The 17,046-nt window shown below is 30.1% G+C and overlaps 1 protein-coding gene across 2 annotated transcripts in view; it reads left to right on the top strand.

Annotated features, from left to right (window-relative positions):
* The window catches only part of LOC105257931, an 81,250-nt gene extending 79,947 nt beyond the window's left edge, over positions 1 to 1,303 (top strand). The window contains exon 5 of one of the 2 annotated variants that reach the window (XR_889703.3): positions 69 to 242. Coding sequence is in view for 1 of the 2 variants with exons in the window: in XM_011268875.3 (XP_011267177.1) it covers positions 69 to 213 (145 nt within the window). In the remaining variant the exon portion in view is untranslated. Of the gene's footprint in view, positions 1 to 68 lie in introns of both variants that reach the window. The other variant, XM_011268875.3, reaches the window with a different exon arrangement.
* Positions 1,304 to 17,046: the final 15,743 nt, after the last annotated feature.

Here is a 17,046-nt window from a genome sequence, read left to right as displayed (position 1 = left end):
AATATTAAAAATTTTATTTTGATCGATTAATCCTCATTTATAATATCATACTTAATCTTTGATCGCAGATGCATTCAGAAAAATCGATGTGCCATGCCTAACTGCGAATTCGGCGAGTACATAAGTTTATCAGGTAAATGCCCAGAAAAAAGGGACACCTTCAACGCAATGTCAGACTACCGCTCGAATCTAAAACACCGATTAAGGAGTTAAAAAAATCGCGATAAATATATATACCGAATATATATCGGATAGAGAAGGAAAGAAGAATAATGATTGCATAAAATTCGTGTCGTGCCAATGAAGAGAAAGAGAACGCGATGAAACGCACGAAAAATTGATGGTGCCATTTTCTTTTAATTTTTTTTTTTCAAGTGTGTCTTCGTTAGAGAGAAAGAGAGAGAGAAAGAGACTCATTATACAATGTATATGTGTACACGTATCCTCTCGTCATTAAATGTATAAATGTACATCGCTATCCAGGCTATATGTATCGTTGCTTTTTTCTTCTCTATTGTTGGTCAACGAGGATACGATGGTAATAATGTGATCGTTGAATTTCAATACCAGTAATTGTCGAGAATAGTAAAATATTTCGAAGTTTATGACAATGACGAGGATACTTTCATTAATGATATTTATCGCGGTTTATCGCGATGCGCGGTGAAAATAAAAATAAATAAATATCCAAGATTTTGCACACACGTCATTTGAGATAGGAAAATAACATTCTGTACAACTTTCGAGCAATTTTTAGAATAATGTGACGTAATGTATAAATTAGTGATTACCCTGCAAAATTATTAGTGATATACAGTGCTTCTAATTATAACTCTTGAAGAGAAACGGTTAAAAAGAACTGCCTCTTTCACGAGCAGGAACTCTCGTCGGCGAAAAGGACTCGAGAAGTCGCATCGCTAAAATTATGTAGATTTAAGAGGATGCGAGGACGTGTCTTTTACTTAATGATCATTTTATGCGATAAGCGATGTGTCATAGCGTAGTATCATAGTTTACGCTGAGAAGACCTCGGACGCGAGCCTAGTCTGAGATCCTGTTTCCGTTCTGCATGAGAAAAAAACTTACTTATCTAGAATCTTAAATCCCTCTCATTCTCACTCGTTTCATTAAAACATGACCACGTATCATGCTTTGCCTAAAATATATTTACAAAAGTAATTATATATACACGAAGAAATAAAAATATATACCAAAGTCCGAATGCACAGATATGGACGTTCACGCAGAATTGAAACAGATCATTAATATATCCACATATTTTGTATGTTACATGATAGAATACCTTTATTGTATTTAATCGAGCATTAATGTATAACGGCATGTTCGTTAATTTAATATTTAAATAATGGATGTGTAAAACCATACAGAGCGAGGAGAGCCACGTGCTCTCTCCTCTTGCACAGGTGATGTAACACGAGAAAGGCTCTTGTAATCGCTGCGAGCGATGCGGCCGCGTGTATTTGTAACTTTGTATTTTCTATGTTATTAATAAAACAGCAAAATTACAAAGAATTAAAATAGATCGATTGCGTGCATTGAATCGTAAATGCGTGCTTGGACTATGCGATTGTTTGCGAGAAAAATAGCTATTATAATGTTAATTACGCCGCTTCTTTATTACGTGACTATAATAATCTGAAGAATATGAAATATATCGATTATACGCAATTTTTCGTATCTCTTATTCTCCCTCTCTCACTTTGATTCTTAAAGAAAGCATACTCTCTTCGATTTTTTTTAAATTTAATTTTTGTTATATATATATATATATATATATATATATATATATATTTTTTCGATTTTTAAATTTGTGTTTTTATGCAATATTATTGTTATCTTGATGTAATCTTGATGCATTAACGAAAATCGCGCATAAAAAAAGTAGACTGTAAACTCGATGAGGGTATCATATTTCTCGACGAAAGATCATCTTTCAATACAAAAATCGCGGCAGAAAAAAATTTCCACACGTCCAGAATAAAATCCTAACTAAAATCTTCCATGTTTTCATACATACATATATTTTACACATATAAACATTTATTCGCATATGTATATTTGATTTAAACATCATATCAATTCGTAAGACATACTCCATTTTGTTTTCGCGCGCTTTGACTTGTCTGTTCCTGTCTGATCATGAAGGAAAGATTTATGTTATACATGCATTACACATTCGCCCATCTGACAAGAGAGCTACACAAATTCATTTAATCGAAGCTATCATCAATCTCTGCAATCTGTAGAAATCTAATAACGATACAGGCTCCAAATACATATGCGAATTAAATGCTAGAAACGAAGGCGAAAAATATAATGAAAAAAATTGAACTCGACTCACCGATCGGGCGATTCATGCAGATACGCACACTGCGTATGTCCATCACAGCATGGATCAGATAACATCGGAAATAAAAGAAAATTGGATAAAATTGCATTATTGCAGTTTCGATAAAACAAAGAATTTCCATTATCCGTGCACTTCACTCCGTTTTACTTCAACCTTGCCTTAAAAAATCGAATCGATCCTTGCGTATAAATAATACTATCTTCACACATAAAAGTCTAATCAAATAAAAGTATCTTACTCTGTGAGATGCACTATCAAGTTTATGCAAAGATTCGAATTTCTATACGAAAATCTGATTAAAAAAATCGCGACGCACGTTCGCGCACCAACACTAGTAAGAACACTAAAAAAATGCATATGGCAGCGCAAATCATAGATATTTCGTATCGCCATCTGGCGAGCATGATGTCAAAGCACATGCACAAGTATTTTAATCTTCGGTCGATAAAATTGCTATTATTTCCAACTTTACCAACGATGCGCTTTCAACACGAATCAGCTGATATCATCAGCTGTCAAACAGAGAGAAGACTGAAAGATGGCCCGCTTTTAGGTGATCCCTCAAAGCGATACTCCCTTTATGGACATTGAAAACATAGACATGAAAGCCAATCTCCATGAATGTTCTCAGAGGAGAAACGAGGAGAAACGAATGCATTTCGATTTATCTTTTCGTTTGGTATATATAAATATTTAATTCACTATTCGACTGATTGCATTCCGACTCGCTTTTTTATTCGATATATATAAGTATTTAATCAATTAATCGAACGATTACATTCTGGTTCGCTTTTTCGTTCGGTATATATAAATATTTAACGAATTAATCGAACGTTTGCATTCGGCTTGCCATTTTACTCGCCGCGTTACAGTGAATATTGCGCAAGAGAGGCAGGCAACATTCGCGGCGTCGTGCACGATTTCGACCATCCGCGCGCAGACGAAACGGCCAATTTATAACTCGACTTCCGGACGCGATAGCGATTTCGTTCTTTTTGCATAAAATTCTACACTATTTCGCGGCACTACCGTTTAAATCTCGTCCCAATCGCCCGAGGAGCGACTGACTTACAGTGAATATCCGAAATCTGATTCTTGGACTCACACTTAAGTGTAATATTTATATATATCGAGTAAAAAAGCGAACCCGAATGTAGTCGTTCGATTAATTGATTAAATACTTATATATATCGAACGAAAAGATGAATCGGAATGCATTCGTTCGATTAATTCGTTTAATATTTATATATATAAATATTTAACGAATTAATCCCGAACGAATGCATTCCGATTCATCTTTTCGTTTGGTATATATAAATATTTAATTCACTATTCGACTGATTGCGTTCCGACTCGCTTTTTTATTCGATATATATAAATATTACACTTAAGTGTGAGTCCAAGAATCAGATTTCGGATATTCACTGTAAGTCAGCCGCTCCTCCGGCGATCGGGACGAGATTTAACCGGTAGTGCCGCGAAATGGTGTAGAATTTTATGCAAAAAGAACGAAATCGCTATCGCGTCCGGAAGTCGAGTTATAAATTGGCCGTTTTTCGTCTGCGCGCGGACGGTCGAAATCGTGCACGACGCCGCACATGTTGCCTGCCTCTCTCGCACGATATTCACTGTAAAGCGGCGAGTAAAATGGCAAGCCGTATGCAATCGTTCGATTAATTCGTTAAATATTTATACCGAACGAAAAAGCGAACCAGAATGTAATCGTTCGATTAATTGATTAAATACTTATATATATCGAACAAAAAGATGAATCGGAATGCATACGTTCGATTAATTCGTTTAATATTTATATATATAAATAAAATAAATTCATTTGGTATATATTAATATTTAATTCACTATTCGACTGATTGCGAATATATATAATTTTTATATATGTTTTTATATATATATTTATATATATATATTTTTTTTTTTTTATCTCTAATCATCTTACCTAATCATGTATATATATTTTAATCCCGTGTCCTAACCGCGTGCCCTAATCGCGTGCCCTAATCGCGTACTTCTTCAGGTCAGTTGACTCTACCTTTCGTTGATCCTGGCCACTTTCTTTCTCGATCTCAAATCAGAGACCAAAGAAGGAGATAATTACTCCTTTTCTTTGCCGGATAATTACCGGCAAAAGAGCGTGAAATATTTACGCTCATTTAGTAACGATCGTTTGATTTCACGATCGCTCGTTAAATATTGAATATAACTTTATTTTAACTGAAATAAAGCCAAATTACTACAAATTTCTATAAATTATATTTTATTTCTTTAAATTATATTTTATAATAAAATATATAATTAATGTGTGTATATTTATCATATTACAAATTATTTAATTAATTAATCATTTGGCTTTATATTAAGTTAATGTAAAGTTTAAAAACAATATCTACAAATAAATTCTACGATGGATAAGCTATGAGCAATTACGAAATAAGTGCGTATTATAAGAATAAATTAGCATCAAAAATTGATAAAATTAATAATTGTTAATGGCTGTCCTTTATTTAATAAATTAGACAAAATCTGTACAAAAAAATCTTTTCTTGATCTCTTCTTTTTTTAATTAATATTTCAATATATTTTCGCAATAGATGTAAAGCATAAGTTTGAAAGAACTTATTAAAATCATTTAATTTAATTAATTTAATTAAATTATTTAATTTCATTTATTTAATTTAATCTATCCTAGCTCATCCATTTTAAAGCAACGGATTTATCTATAATCTACAATCTACATCTACATCTACATTTGCAATCTCTACGAATCCGTTACCTTAAAGTTAAATAAAAGTTTTTTTCACTCACCGGCACTGATGCGCAACAGCGGAGTTGTTGTTATCGAAGCTAGTTGTCTGTAACATACAAATATAAAATTCATTTATATTAATGCTCACAAAATGCAATCAATATTTCAAAAAATTTTATCGCGCGGAATTTTATATCCGATGTGAAAAATAATAAGCAGAGATAAACACGTGTGGAAAATTTTTATGAAATTTTAAAACTGTTTTTTAAGAAAGTTTTTTAAAAAGTTTTATATAACTTTTATAAAAATCTTTCTCTCTAATTTTCTCTTTAATTCATTTAAATAATAAGATCGAATTATTATGCGTACGATTTATAACAATTGATATACAAATAATAAATATTCACCATCAGGTTGCTCCGCCGATGCAAGATGCCTCTCCCAGGCCTCCTCCTCCTCTCATGTTGTTGACGCGCGATACTTTCAACGGCACTCCCGCACTCACGAGCGATATTTTTATATCGCTATTTTCATTATTTTACGCGCGATACTAAACGGCACTCCCGCACTACTTCGGTATTCGGATTAAAAATTTGGTCGCGCGATGTATATATTTAATATATATATACTTTCAACGGCACTCCCGGTTTCGGTACGAGCGAAAATCTCATTTCATTTACGAGACTTAACTTTGAGCCAACAGATCGGGAGTGCAACGATACAACGAGCAAAGATTAGGCCCGAACCGGAAAGAAGACGAAACGATTGAGGAATAGAGGAAAATAAAGTTCACCAACTCTTTTTCGCGCATAATTATCCTATCTCGTATCGAACCTGGACCCGCTAAGCATGATTTCAGGTGCTTCGCCCGGAACACGAAGTTTCCCGCAATGCAGGATATGGCTACACCTGGCTGGTAGACGGCAAAAGAAGAGGATACCCACATTTTTTAAATGCTAACATTCAGCAATTTAGAAAATGGGGAGGCAACCCCTTTTACCGAGCGAAAATCATGCTTAGGGGAATCCACTCGACTCCTCGACAGGGTTAACACACGCAGTGCGTGTGGCTGTAGGGTAGACGAGCAAAGAGAAGGGACCCATTGACGACCATTCCGAGCAATCGATCGAGTTCTAACTAATTCGGGCCGAATCATTTGACGAAGTACGAAGCACGAAGCGCGAGTGTACGTTGCATAACAACGTGTGCAAACTCGAAACATCCCAGTTAGTTGGCATCGGAAATAGAGACTCGTGACAATAAATGAAATTGGGATTTTATATGAAAAAGTCCAAAATTTCCGCGAAAACGCGACGACGCGAGAATACTACAACGCGAAAACGCGGTAACGAAACGCTTGCCGTCCGCGGCACGTTGACGGCACCGACGACGCGAAAGGGTACTTAGTTTCCCTTTCAAGCACCTTAAGATTTTTCATAAATAGAAAAATTTAAGATAAATCTCAAGACACCATCCAAGTACTAAGCCCTCCCACCACGACAAGGTGTACCCCATGGGAGGGTTATATTATATATAATTTTATATATAATATAATATATACAATTGCAGCATTTATTTTGCAATATAGTATATAAATTTAAATTTGCATAACAAGACCGTAAAACAAAATCATTGGCACGGTATTGTTTATATCGGATATTATGTTATTCATTGTTGAAATTCATTGTTGAAATTCATTATTAAAATATAATATAATTTGAAATGTAATACAACATAATTTAACAATTTTTTTTTTTTTTTTTTACGTGGGGAAAATGCTCCTTATGCACACCCCGACGGGACCTATTTAGCGGTCCCGTCGGGGTAGTGTTGGGCTCTCCCTGTCGCCATTTTAACGGCAGGGACTACCAACTAAAAACCCCACGCGCCTTTCCTTAGTCTTCCAACGCGCAAGTCCCCGGAACCATGTGCATAAGGAGCATTATATGGAGTAGCCCTAACAAACTACTATCCTATTGTATGTTCATAATATTCACTATATTCAATATTATATACATTCAATATATATTCACAAATATCTGAAAAAAATAATTTTCTTAATCTTCGATATTAAACTTTAATAATATAAGCTGTTTAGATAAATTTATATAAATAAAATTAATGAAATACAATTAATGAAATTATATATAAAATCAAAATATATATAAATATATAAATTTTATAAAAATTATTATTTAAATTAAAATTTTAAATACATAAATACACAAACATCTATATATAAGAAAATAAACATATAAATTTTATATAAAAATTATTATTTAAACTAAAACCTTAAATGTATATATAAGTATATAAATATATAAATTTTGTAAAAATTATTATTTAAATTAAAACCATAAATATATAAATAAATGAATATATAAATTTTCGAAAAGTTATTATTTATAAATATTATTTAAATCAAAAATTTTTTTTGAAATTTTAATAATAAATCTTTTTCTATAAATTCTATTCATGCTTTAATATCTACTCATTCTTAATTCTATTTTAAATCTTTCAATTTCTATATTTAAAAATAACTTATAAATTCATAAATATACGAAATTTATTATTCATATTACTAAAACATAGCTTAATATATAAATTTATATTTAAAATTTTTCATATAAAATTTCGTATTACATAAAAGTACATACATTTCGTATTACATAAGTACATAAAATTTCGCAAAAAAATTCGTATTACTATACAAATTATTGAGTGTTAACAATTTAATTTTCATCCTTATATAAATAAAATACCTATAAAAAAACACTCAAAAAATATTGATCCTTTAAAAATTCTTAATATTAATAATATAATTATTGAAATATTTATTAATTTGTTTTCCCTAATATTATTTAAACCTACATTTCCTGATTCCTTAAAAGATACATAATATAAAATCAGCTAAATTAATCACATAATAGCACTAACAATCCTGTACTTTTTGAAAGGAAAATTGAAAGGAAAAAAACCTAATGATGACCTAATAGCACGGCATAATAGAAAGGAATACCTAATGATGACCTAATAGCATGACATAATAGAAAGGAATTTGAAAGGAAAAAAACCTGATGATCACCTAATAGCTCTAACAATCCTATTTCTCGATTAAGTGAAATTATTCGAGGAAAGCCTATCTCTAATCACGTATATTTTAATTACGTGCCCTAATTACATTCTCTAACCGCATAACCGCCCTAATCGCGTGAATAAATGTCCGACATTACGTACTATTGTACGTAAAGCTTTTCTTCAGGCCAGTTGAACTTACTTTCGTTGATCCTGGCCACTTTCTCGCTCGATCTCTAATCAGAGATCGAAAAAGGAGATAAACACTCCTTCTTTTGCCGATTAATTACCGGCAAATGAGCGTAAATATTTCACGCTCATCGTAACGATCGCTCGATTTTACGATCGTTTGTTAAATATTTGAATATAACTTTATTTTAACTCAAATAAAGCCAAATTACTACAAATTTCTATATACTATATGTTCTAATAAAATATAAAATTCATGTATGTGTATAACTTTTATGATATTACAAACTATTTAATTAATTAATCGTTTGGCTTTATTTTAAGTTAAAGTAAAATTTAAAAACAGTATCTACAAACAAATTCTACAATGGATGAGCTATGATATAAGAAATTAGAATAAAATAAGTGCACGTTATAAGAATAAATTAGTATCAAAAATTGATAAAATTGTTAAAATTATTAATGCGTGCTCTTGATTTAATAAACTAGTCAAGTCTTTACAAAAAAAATTTTCTTTTCTTGATTCTCTTTTTTAAATTAATACTTCAATATATTTTCGCAATAGATGCAAAGCATTTCGAAAGAATTTATTAAAAGTTATTTAATTTAATCTATCCTAGCTCATCCATTTTAAGGCAACGGACTTACTCTACAATTCACAATCTACAATCTACAATCTACAATCTACAATCTACAATCTACAATCTACAATCTACATCTACAATCTCTACGAATCCGTTACCTTAAAGTTAAATAAAAGTTTTTCTCACTCACCGGCACTGATGCGCAACAGCGGAGTTGTTGTTATCGAAGCTAGTTGTCTGTAACATACAAATATAAAATTCATTTATATTAATGCTCACAAAATGCAATCAATATTTCAAAAAATTTTTATCGCGCGGAATTTTATATCCGATGTGTAAAATAATAAGCAGAGATAAACACGTGTGGAAAATTCTTATAAAATTTTAAAACTGTTTTTTAAGAAAGTTTTTTAAAAAGTTTTATATAACTTTTATAAAAATCTTTCTCTCTAATTTTCTCTTTAATTCATTTAAATAATAAGATCGAATTATTATGCGTACGACTTATAAGAATTGATATACAAATAATAAATATTCACCATCAGGTTGCTCCGCCGATGCAAGATGCTTCTCCCAGGCCTCCTCCTCCTCTCATGTTGTTGACGCGCGATACTTTCAACGGCACTCCCGCACTCACGAGCGATATTTTTATATCGCTATTTTCATTATTTTACGCGCGATACTAAACGGCACTCCCGCACTACTTCGGTATTCGGATTAAAAATTTGGTCGCGCGATGTATATATTTAATATACATATACTTTCAACGGCACTCCCGGTTTCGGTACGAGCGAAAATCCCATTTCATTTCGCGAGAATCAATTTCGAGCCAACAGGTCGGGAATGCAACGATACAACGAGCAAAGATTAGGCCCGAACCGGAAAGAAGACGAAACGATTGACGGAATAGAGGAAAATAAAGTTCACCAGCTCTTTTTCGCGCATAATTATCCTATCTCGTATCGAACCTGGACCCGCTAAGGACGATTTCAAGTGACCCGCACGGATGCTATATCACTAGCGCAGTACACAAGGCTGATAGACGGTAAAAGAAGAGGATACCCACATTTTTTAAAAGCTAACATTCAGCAATTTAGAAAATGGGGAGGCAACCCCTTTTACCGAGCGAAAATCGTGCCTAGGGGAATCCACTCGACTCCTCGACAGGGTTAACACACGCTAGGCGTATGGCTGTAGAGTAGACGAGCAAAGAGAAGGGACCCATTGACGACCATTTCGAACAATCGATCGAGTTCTAACCGATTCGGGCCAAATCAATTGACGAAGCAGAGCGTGTTCATCACTAAGCCGATCGAGCGCGAAGCATCGAACCCGCGCGCCCATGTACATTTTGTACTGGACATACGTTCTGCGCGGCCGGCATCACCAAGTGCCACGTTGCACAAGGCGCGAGTACGTCGCAAAGCAACGACTCGATGAAACATCCCAGTTAGTTGGCGTCGGAAGGAGAGACTCGTTGACAAAAACGAAATTGGGATTTTGAAAACGCGAAAACGCGATAACGCGAGGTACTATAACGCGAAAACGCGGTTACGAAGCGCAGCCGTCCGCGGCACGTTGACGGCACCGACGACGCGAAAGGGTACTTCGCTTCCCTTTCAGGCACCATAAGATTTATCGTAAATAGAAAAATTTAAAATAAATCTCAAGGCACCATCCAAGTACTAAGCCCTCCCACCACGACAAGGTGTACCCCATGGGAGGGTTATATTATATATAATTTTTTTTATATATAATATAATATAATATAATAATTGTAATTAATAAGCTCTCTATAAAAAATAATTAAATGGAGTAAGAGTAAAAGCTCTCAAATCCTTTACTCTCACTCCATTTAATAATATAATATATAACATATAATATAATATATATATATATATATAATTTGGAATTTATTTTGAAATATAGTATGTAAATTTAAATTTACATATTAAGATTTCGATTAAATTGTGTATTTAATTAACAAAAATTGAGAAAATTTAAAGCATTGGTTGAAATATATTTAATTCTAATATTATATTCTAATATTATAAAGAAATATTATAATAAGCATCAATGATCGAAATATCAAAACATAATCTCTTATACTCTTTTATAAATAATCTGTTTCAATTTTTAATCGCAGTAATGAATGATTGCGATTCGATAAATATTTTCCGTTGCATTAAAGTTTCATGTAGTTAATTAATTTTTAATTAATGAACATTTATTAATATTCATAACAAATTATGTTTCAAAAATAATCATAATCGTGTTTAACAAAAAAAATTATAATATACAAAGCGTTTCTCACCACTACTTTATTACTCGAGAGTCACTGTGCGAATGATGATAAAGCGGTAACGTATAGAGCTCTGTTGATTATATTTTATATTGTTAAAGTCGAACGTCGTGTTATCGATAATTAGCTGAAATATTTTATTGTAAAATATATATTGTAAAATATACATTAACGCAGAATAATAAGTTAATGAAGTATTTCAATTTACTGATTAAAATTGATTATTTATTCAAAAATTTATCACGGAAACTTTTGTTATGCTAATTATGTGCATCCATAATTCGATTGTTTTATTTCGCGTTTTCTCACATCCCAAATTATATTTAAATTATCAAGTAGAACGATAAAGTAACACGGATGAAATATATTTGTGTTCTAATTATTAACATAATAATTACTGTCCGTAAAAATCGCAATTATCAAAGTGTTTATTTAATATTTTAAATCCCTATAATTTCATCGATTTTCGATTAAATTGTGTATTTAGAAATATTGAGAAAATTTAAAGCATTAGTCAAAATATATTTAATTCTAATATTATTAAAACTTAAAGCATTGAATCGAAATATATTTAATTCTAATATTATATTCTAATATTATAGAGAAATATTGTAATAAGGATCGATGATCGAAATATCACAACATAATCTTTTATCCTCTTTTATGTATAACCTGCTTCAATTTTTAATCGCGGTAATCAATGATTGCAATGATAAAGATTTATCGTTATACTGTTTCATGTCGTTAATTAATTTTTAGTTATTTAATTTTTATTAAAATTTATAGTAAATTATGTTTCCATACTAATTGTAATCATGTTTAGTAAAAAAATTATAATATACAAAACGTTTCTTACCACTACTTTATTAGTCGAGAGTCACCGTACGAATGATGACAAAGCGGCACCGTATAGCCCGCTACTGTTTATATTATATATTGCCAAAATCAAACATCGTGTTATCGATAATTCGTTACCGAAATATTTTATATATTATAAAATATACATTAACGTAAAATATTAAATTATGAAAGTATTTAATTTATTGATTAAAATTAATTATTAACAAACTATTCACACAGTCTTTTGTTATGCTAATTATTTGCTTCTATAAATCGATTGTTTTACTTCGCGTTCTCTCACATCTCAAATTATATTTAAATTATTAAGTAGAATGATAACGTAAACGGATGAAATATATTTGTGATTCTAAATATTAAAATAATAATTATTGTTCGTAAAAATCGCAATTATTGAAGTGATTATTTAATATTTTAAATCCCTATAATTTCAACGATTTTCGATTAAATTCTGTATTTAGAAAGATTGAGAAAACTCAAAGCATTGAATCGATATATATTTGATTGTAACATTATATTCTAATATTATAGAGAAATATTATAATAAGTATCGATGATCGAAATATCACAACATAATATTTTATCCTCTTTTATGTATAACCTGCTTCAGTTTTTAATCGCGGTAATCAATGATTGCGATTTGATAAAGATTTATCGTTGCTATACTGTTTCATGTCGCTAATTAATTTTTAGTTAAGTAATTTTTATTAAAATTTATCGTAAATTATGTTTCCATACTAATTGTAATCATGTTTAGTAGAAAAATTATAATATACAAAACGATTCTTACCGCTACTTTATTACTCGAGAGTCACCGTACGAATGATGACAAAGCGGCACCGTATAGCGCGCTACTGTTTATATTTTATATTGCCAAAATCAAACATCGTGATATCGATAATTCGTTACCGAAATATTTTATATATTATAAAATATACATTAACGTAAAATATTAAATTATGAAAGTATTTAATTTATTGATTAAAATTAATTATTTATCATACAATTCACGGAGTCTTTTGTTATGCTAATTATTTGCTTCTATAAATCGATTGTTTTATTTCTCGTTCTCTCACATCCCAAATTATATTTAAATTATCAAGTAGAACGATAAAGTAACACACATGAAATGTATTTGTGATTCTAAATATTAAAATAATAATTATTGTTCGTAAAAATCGCAATTATCGAAGTGATTATTTAATATTTTAAATCCCTATAATTTCATCCATTTTCGATTAAATTGTGTATTTAGAAAGATTGAGAAAACTCAAAGCATTGAATCGATATATATTTGATTGTAACATTATATTCTAATAGAGAAATATTATAATAAGTATCGATGATCGAAATATCACTACATAATATTTTATCCTCTTTTATGTATAACCTGCTTCAGTTTTTAATCGCGGTAATCAATGATTGCGATTTGATAAAGATTTATCGTTACTATACTGTTTCATGTCGCTAATTAATTTTTAGTTAAGTAATTTTTATTAAAATTTATCGTAAATTATGTTTCCATACTAATTGTAATCATGTTTAGTAGAAAAATTATAATATACAAAACGATTCTTACCGCTACTTTATTACTCGAGAGTCACCGTACGAATGATGACAAAGCGGCACCGTATAGCGCGCTACTGTTTATATTTTATATTGCCAAAATCAAACATCGTGATATCGATAATTCGTTACCGAAATATTTTATATATTATAAACTATACATTAACGTAAAATATTAAATTATGAAAGTATTTAATTTATTGATTAAAATTAATTATTTATCATACAATTCACGGAGTCTTTTGTTATGTTAATTATTTGCTTCTATAAATCGATTGTTTTATTTCTCGTTCTCTCACATCCCAAATTATATTTAAATTATCAAGTAGAACGATAAAGTAACACACATGAAATGTATTTGTGATTCTAAATATTAAAATAATAATTATTGTTCGTAAAAATCGCAATTATCGAAGTGATTATTTAATATTTTAAATCCCTATAATTTCATCCATTTTCGATTAAATTGTGTATTTAGAAAGATTGAGAAAACTCAAAGCATTGAATCGATATATATTTGATTGTAACATTATATTCTAATAGAGAAATATTATAATAAGTATCGATGATCGAAATATCACTACATAATATTTTATCCTCTTTTATGTATAACCTGCTTCAGTTTTTAATCGCGGTAATCAATGATTGCGATTTGATAAAGATTTATCGTTACTATACTGTTTCATGTCGCTAATTAATTTTTAGTTAAGTAATTTTTATTAAAATTTATCGTAAATTATGTTTTCATACTAATTGTAATCATGTTTAGTAGAAAAATTATAATATACAAAACGATTCTTACCGCTACTTTATTACTCGAGAGTCACCGTACGAATGATGACAAAGCGGCACCGTATAGCGCGCTACTGTTTATATTTTATATTGCCAAAATCAAACATCGTGATATCGATAATTCGTTACCGAAATATTTTATATATTATAAACTATACATTAACGTAAAATATTAAATTATGAAAGTATTTAATTTATTGATTAAAATTAATTATTTATCATACAATTCACGGAGTCTTTTGTTATGCTAATTATTTGCTTCTATAAATCGATTGTTTTATTTCTCGTTCTTTCACATCCCAAATTATATTTAAATTATCAAGTAGAACGATAAAGTAACACACATGAAATATATTTGTGATTCTAAATATTAAAATAATAATTATTGTTCGTAAAAATCGCAATTATCGAAGTGATTATTTAATATTTTAAATCCCTATAATTTCATCCATTTTCGATTAAATTGTGTATTTAGAAAGATTGAGAAAACTCAAAGCATTGAATCGATATATATTTGATTGTAACATTATATTCTAATATTATAGAGAAATATTATAATAAGTATCGATGATCGAAATATCACAACATAATCTTTTATCCTCTTTTATGTATAACCTGTTTCAATTTTTAATCGCGGTAATAAATGATTTCGATTTGATAAAGATTTATTGTTGCGATACTGTTTCATGTCGCCAATTAATTTTTAATTAATTAATTTTTATTAAAATTTTTATTAAAATTTTGTGATTAAAATAACATCAAACACAGTATCAATCGGATAAATGTAGTTAAATATATAATCAAAATTTTTATTATCGGACCAATTAAAAGTTATCCGATTTATGTCGTGTTTGATATCATTTTAATCGCAAGAATCTCAATAATTCATTAAAATTACTTTCAAATGAATAAAATAAAAAATAAGATTTTCTTTGTCAATCTCTAATCAGAGATTGATGAAGGAGATAATTGCTCCTTTTTTTGCCGGATAATTACCGGCAAAAGTCCTGAAATGTTTATGCTTATTTCGTAACGATCGTTCGATTTCACGATTGTTCATTAAATATTGAAGATAACTTTATTTTAACTGAAATAAAGCCAAATTACTACAAATTTCTATAAATTATATTTTATAATAAAATATAAAATTAATGTGTTTATTTATCATATTACAAATTTTTTAATTAATTAATCATTTGGCTTTATATTAAGTTAAAGAAAAGTTTAAAAACAATATCTACAAACAAATTCTACGATGGATGAGCAATGAGCAATTAGAAGATAAGTGCATATTATAAGAATAAATTAGCATCAAAAGTTGATAAAATTGATAAATGTTAATGCGTGTCCTTTCTTTAATAAATTAGACAAAGTCTTTACAAAAAAATCTTTTCTCGATATCTTCTTTTTTTAATTAATATTTCAATAAATTTTCGCAATAGATGCAAAGCATAAGTTCAAAAGTACTTATTAAAATTATTTAATTTAATTTAATTAATTTAATTTAATTATTTTATTTAATTTAATCCATCTTAGCTCATCCATTTTAAAGCAACGGATTTATCTACTATCTATAATATACATTTACATCTACATCTACATTTGCAATCTCTATGAATCCGTTATCTTAATATTAAATAAAAGTTTTTTTCACTCACCGGCACTGATGCGCAACAGCGGAGTTGTTGTTATCGAAGCTAGTTGTCTGTAACATACAAATATAAAATTCGTTTATAATAATGCTCACAAAATGCAAATAATATTTTAAAAAATTTTTATCACGCGAAATTTTATATCCGATGTGTAAAATAATAAGCAGATGAACACGTATGGAAACATTTTTTAATTTTGAAATTATGTTTTTTAAGTAGAAAATTTTATATTTGACTTTTATAAAAATCTTTCTCTTTAATTCATTGAAATAATAATAAAATAATAAGATTAAGAATAAGATTATTGTTCGTTTATAACAAGTTAACGATTTATAACAATTAATATATAAATAATAGATATTCACCATCAGGTTGCTCCGCTGATGCAAGATGCCTCTCCCAGGCCTCCCTCCTTCTCTCATGTCGTTGGCGCGCGATACTTTTAACGACACTCCCGCACTCGCGAGCGATATTTTTATATCGCTATTTTCGTTATTTTACGCGCGATACTGAACGGCACTCCCGCACTATTTCGATGCGATTAAAAATTTTATATTTGATCGCGCGATGTATATACAATACTTAATATATATATATATACTTTTAACGGCACTCCCGGTTTCAGTACGAGCGAAAATCCCATTTCACTTACGAGAATTACAACGCGAAAACGCGACGCGTTGACGAAGTGCTTGCCGTCCGCGGCACGTTGACGGCACCGACGACGCGAAAGGGTATTTAGCTTCCCATTCAGGTACCTTAAGATTTATCATAAATTGAAAAATTTAAGATAAACCTCAAGGCACCGTCCAGGTACTAAGCCCTCCCACCGCGACAAGGTGTACCCCATGGGAGGGTTATATTATATTATATATAATCTTATATATAATATT

The sequence above is a fragment of the Camponotus floridanus genome, unplaced genomic scaffold (assembly GCF_003227725.1).
Source record: "Camponotus floridanus strain SB8 unplaced genomic scaffold, Cflo_v7.5 scaffold33, whole genome shotgun sequence".
NCBI classification, from domain to species: Eukaryota; Metazoa; Arthropoda; class Insecta; order Hymenoptera; family Formicidae; genus Camponotus; species Camponotus floridanus.
The sequence above is the reverse complement of the archived record's forward strand: the minus strand, read 5'-3'. Positions and strand labels throughout refer to the sequence as shown.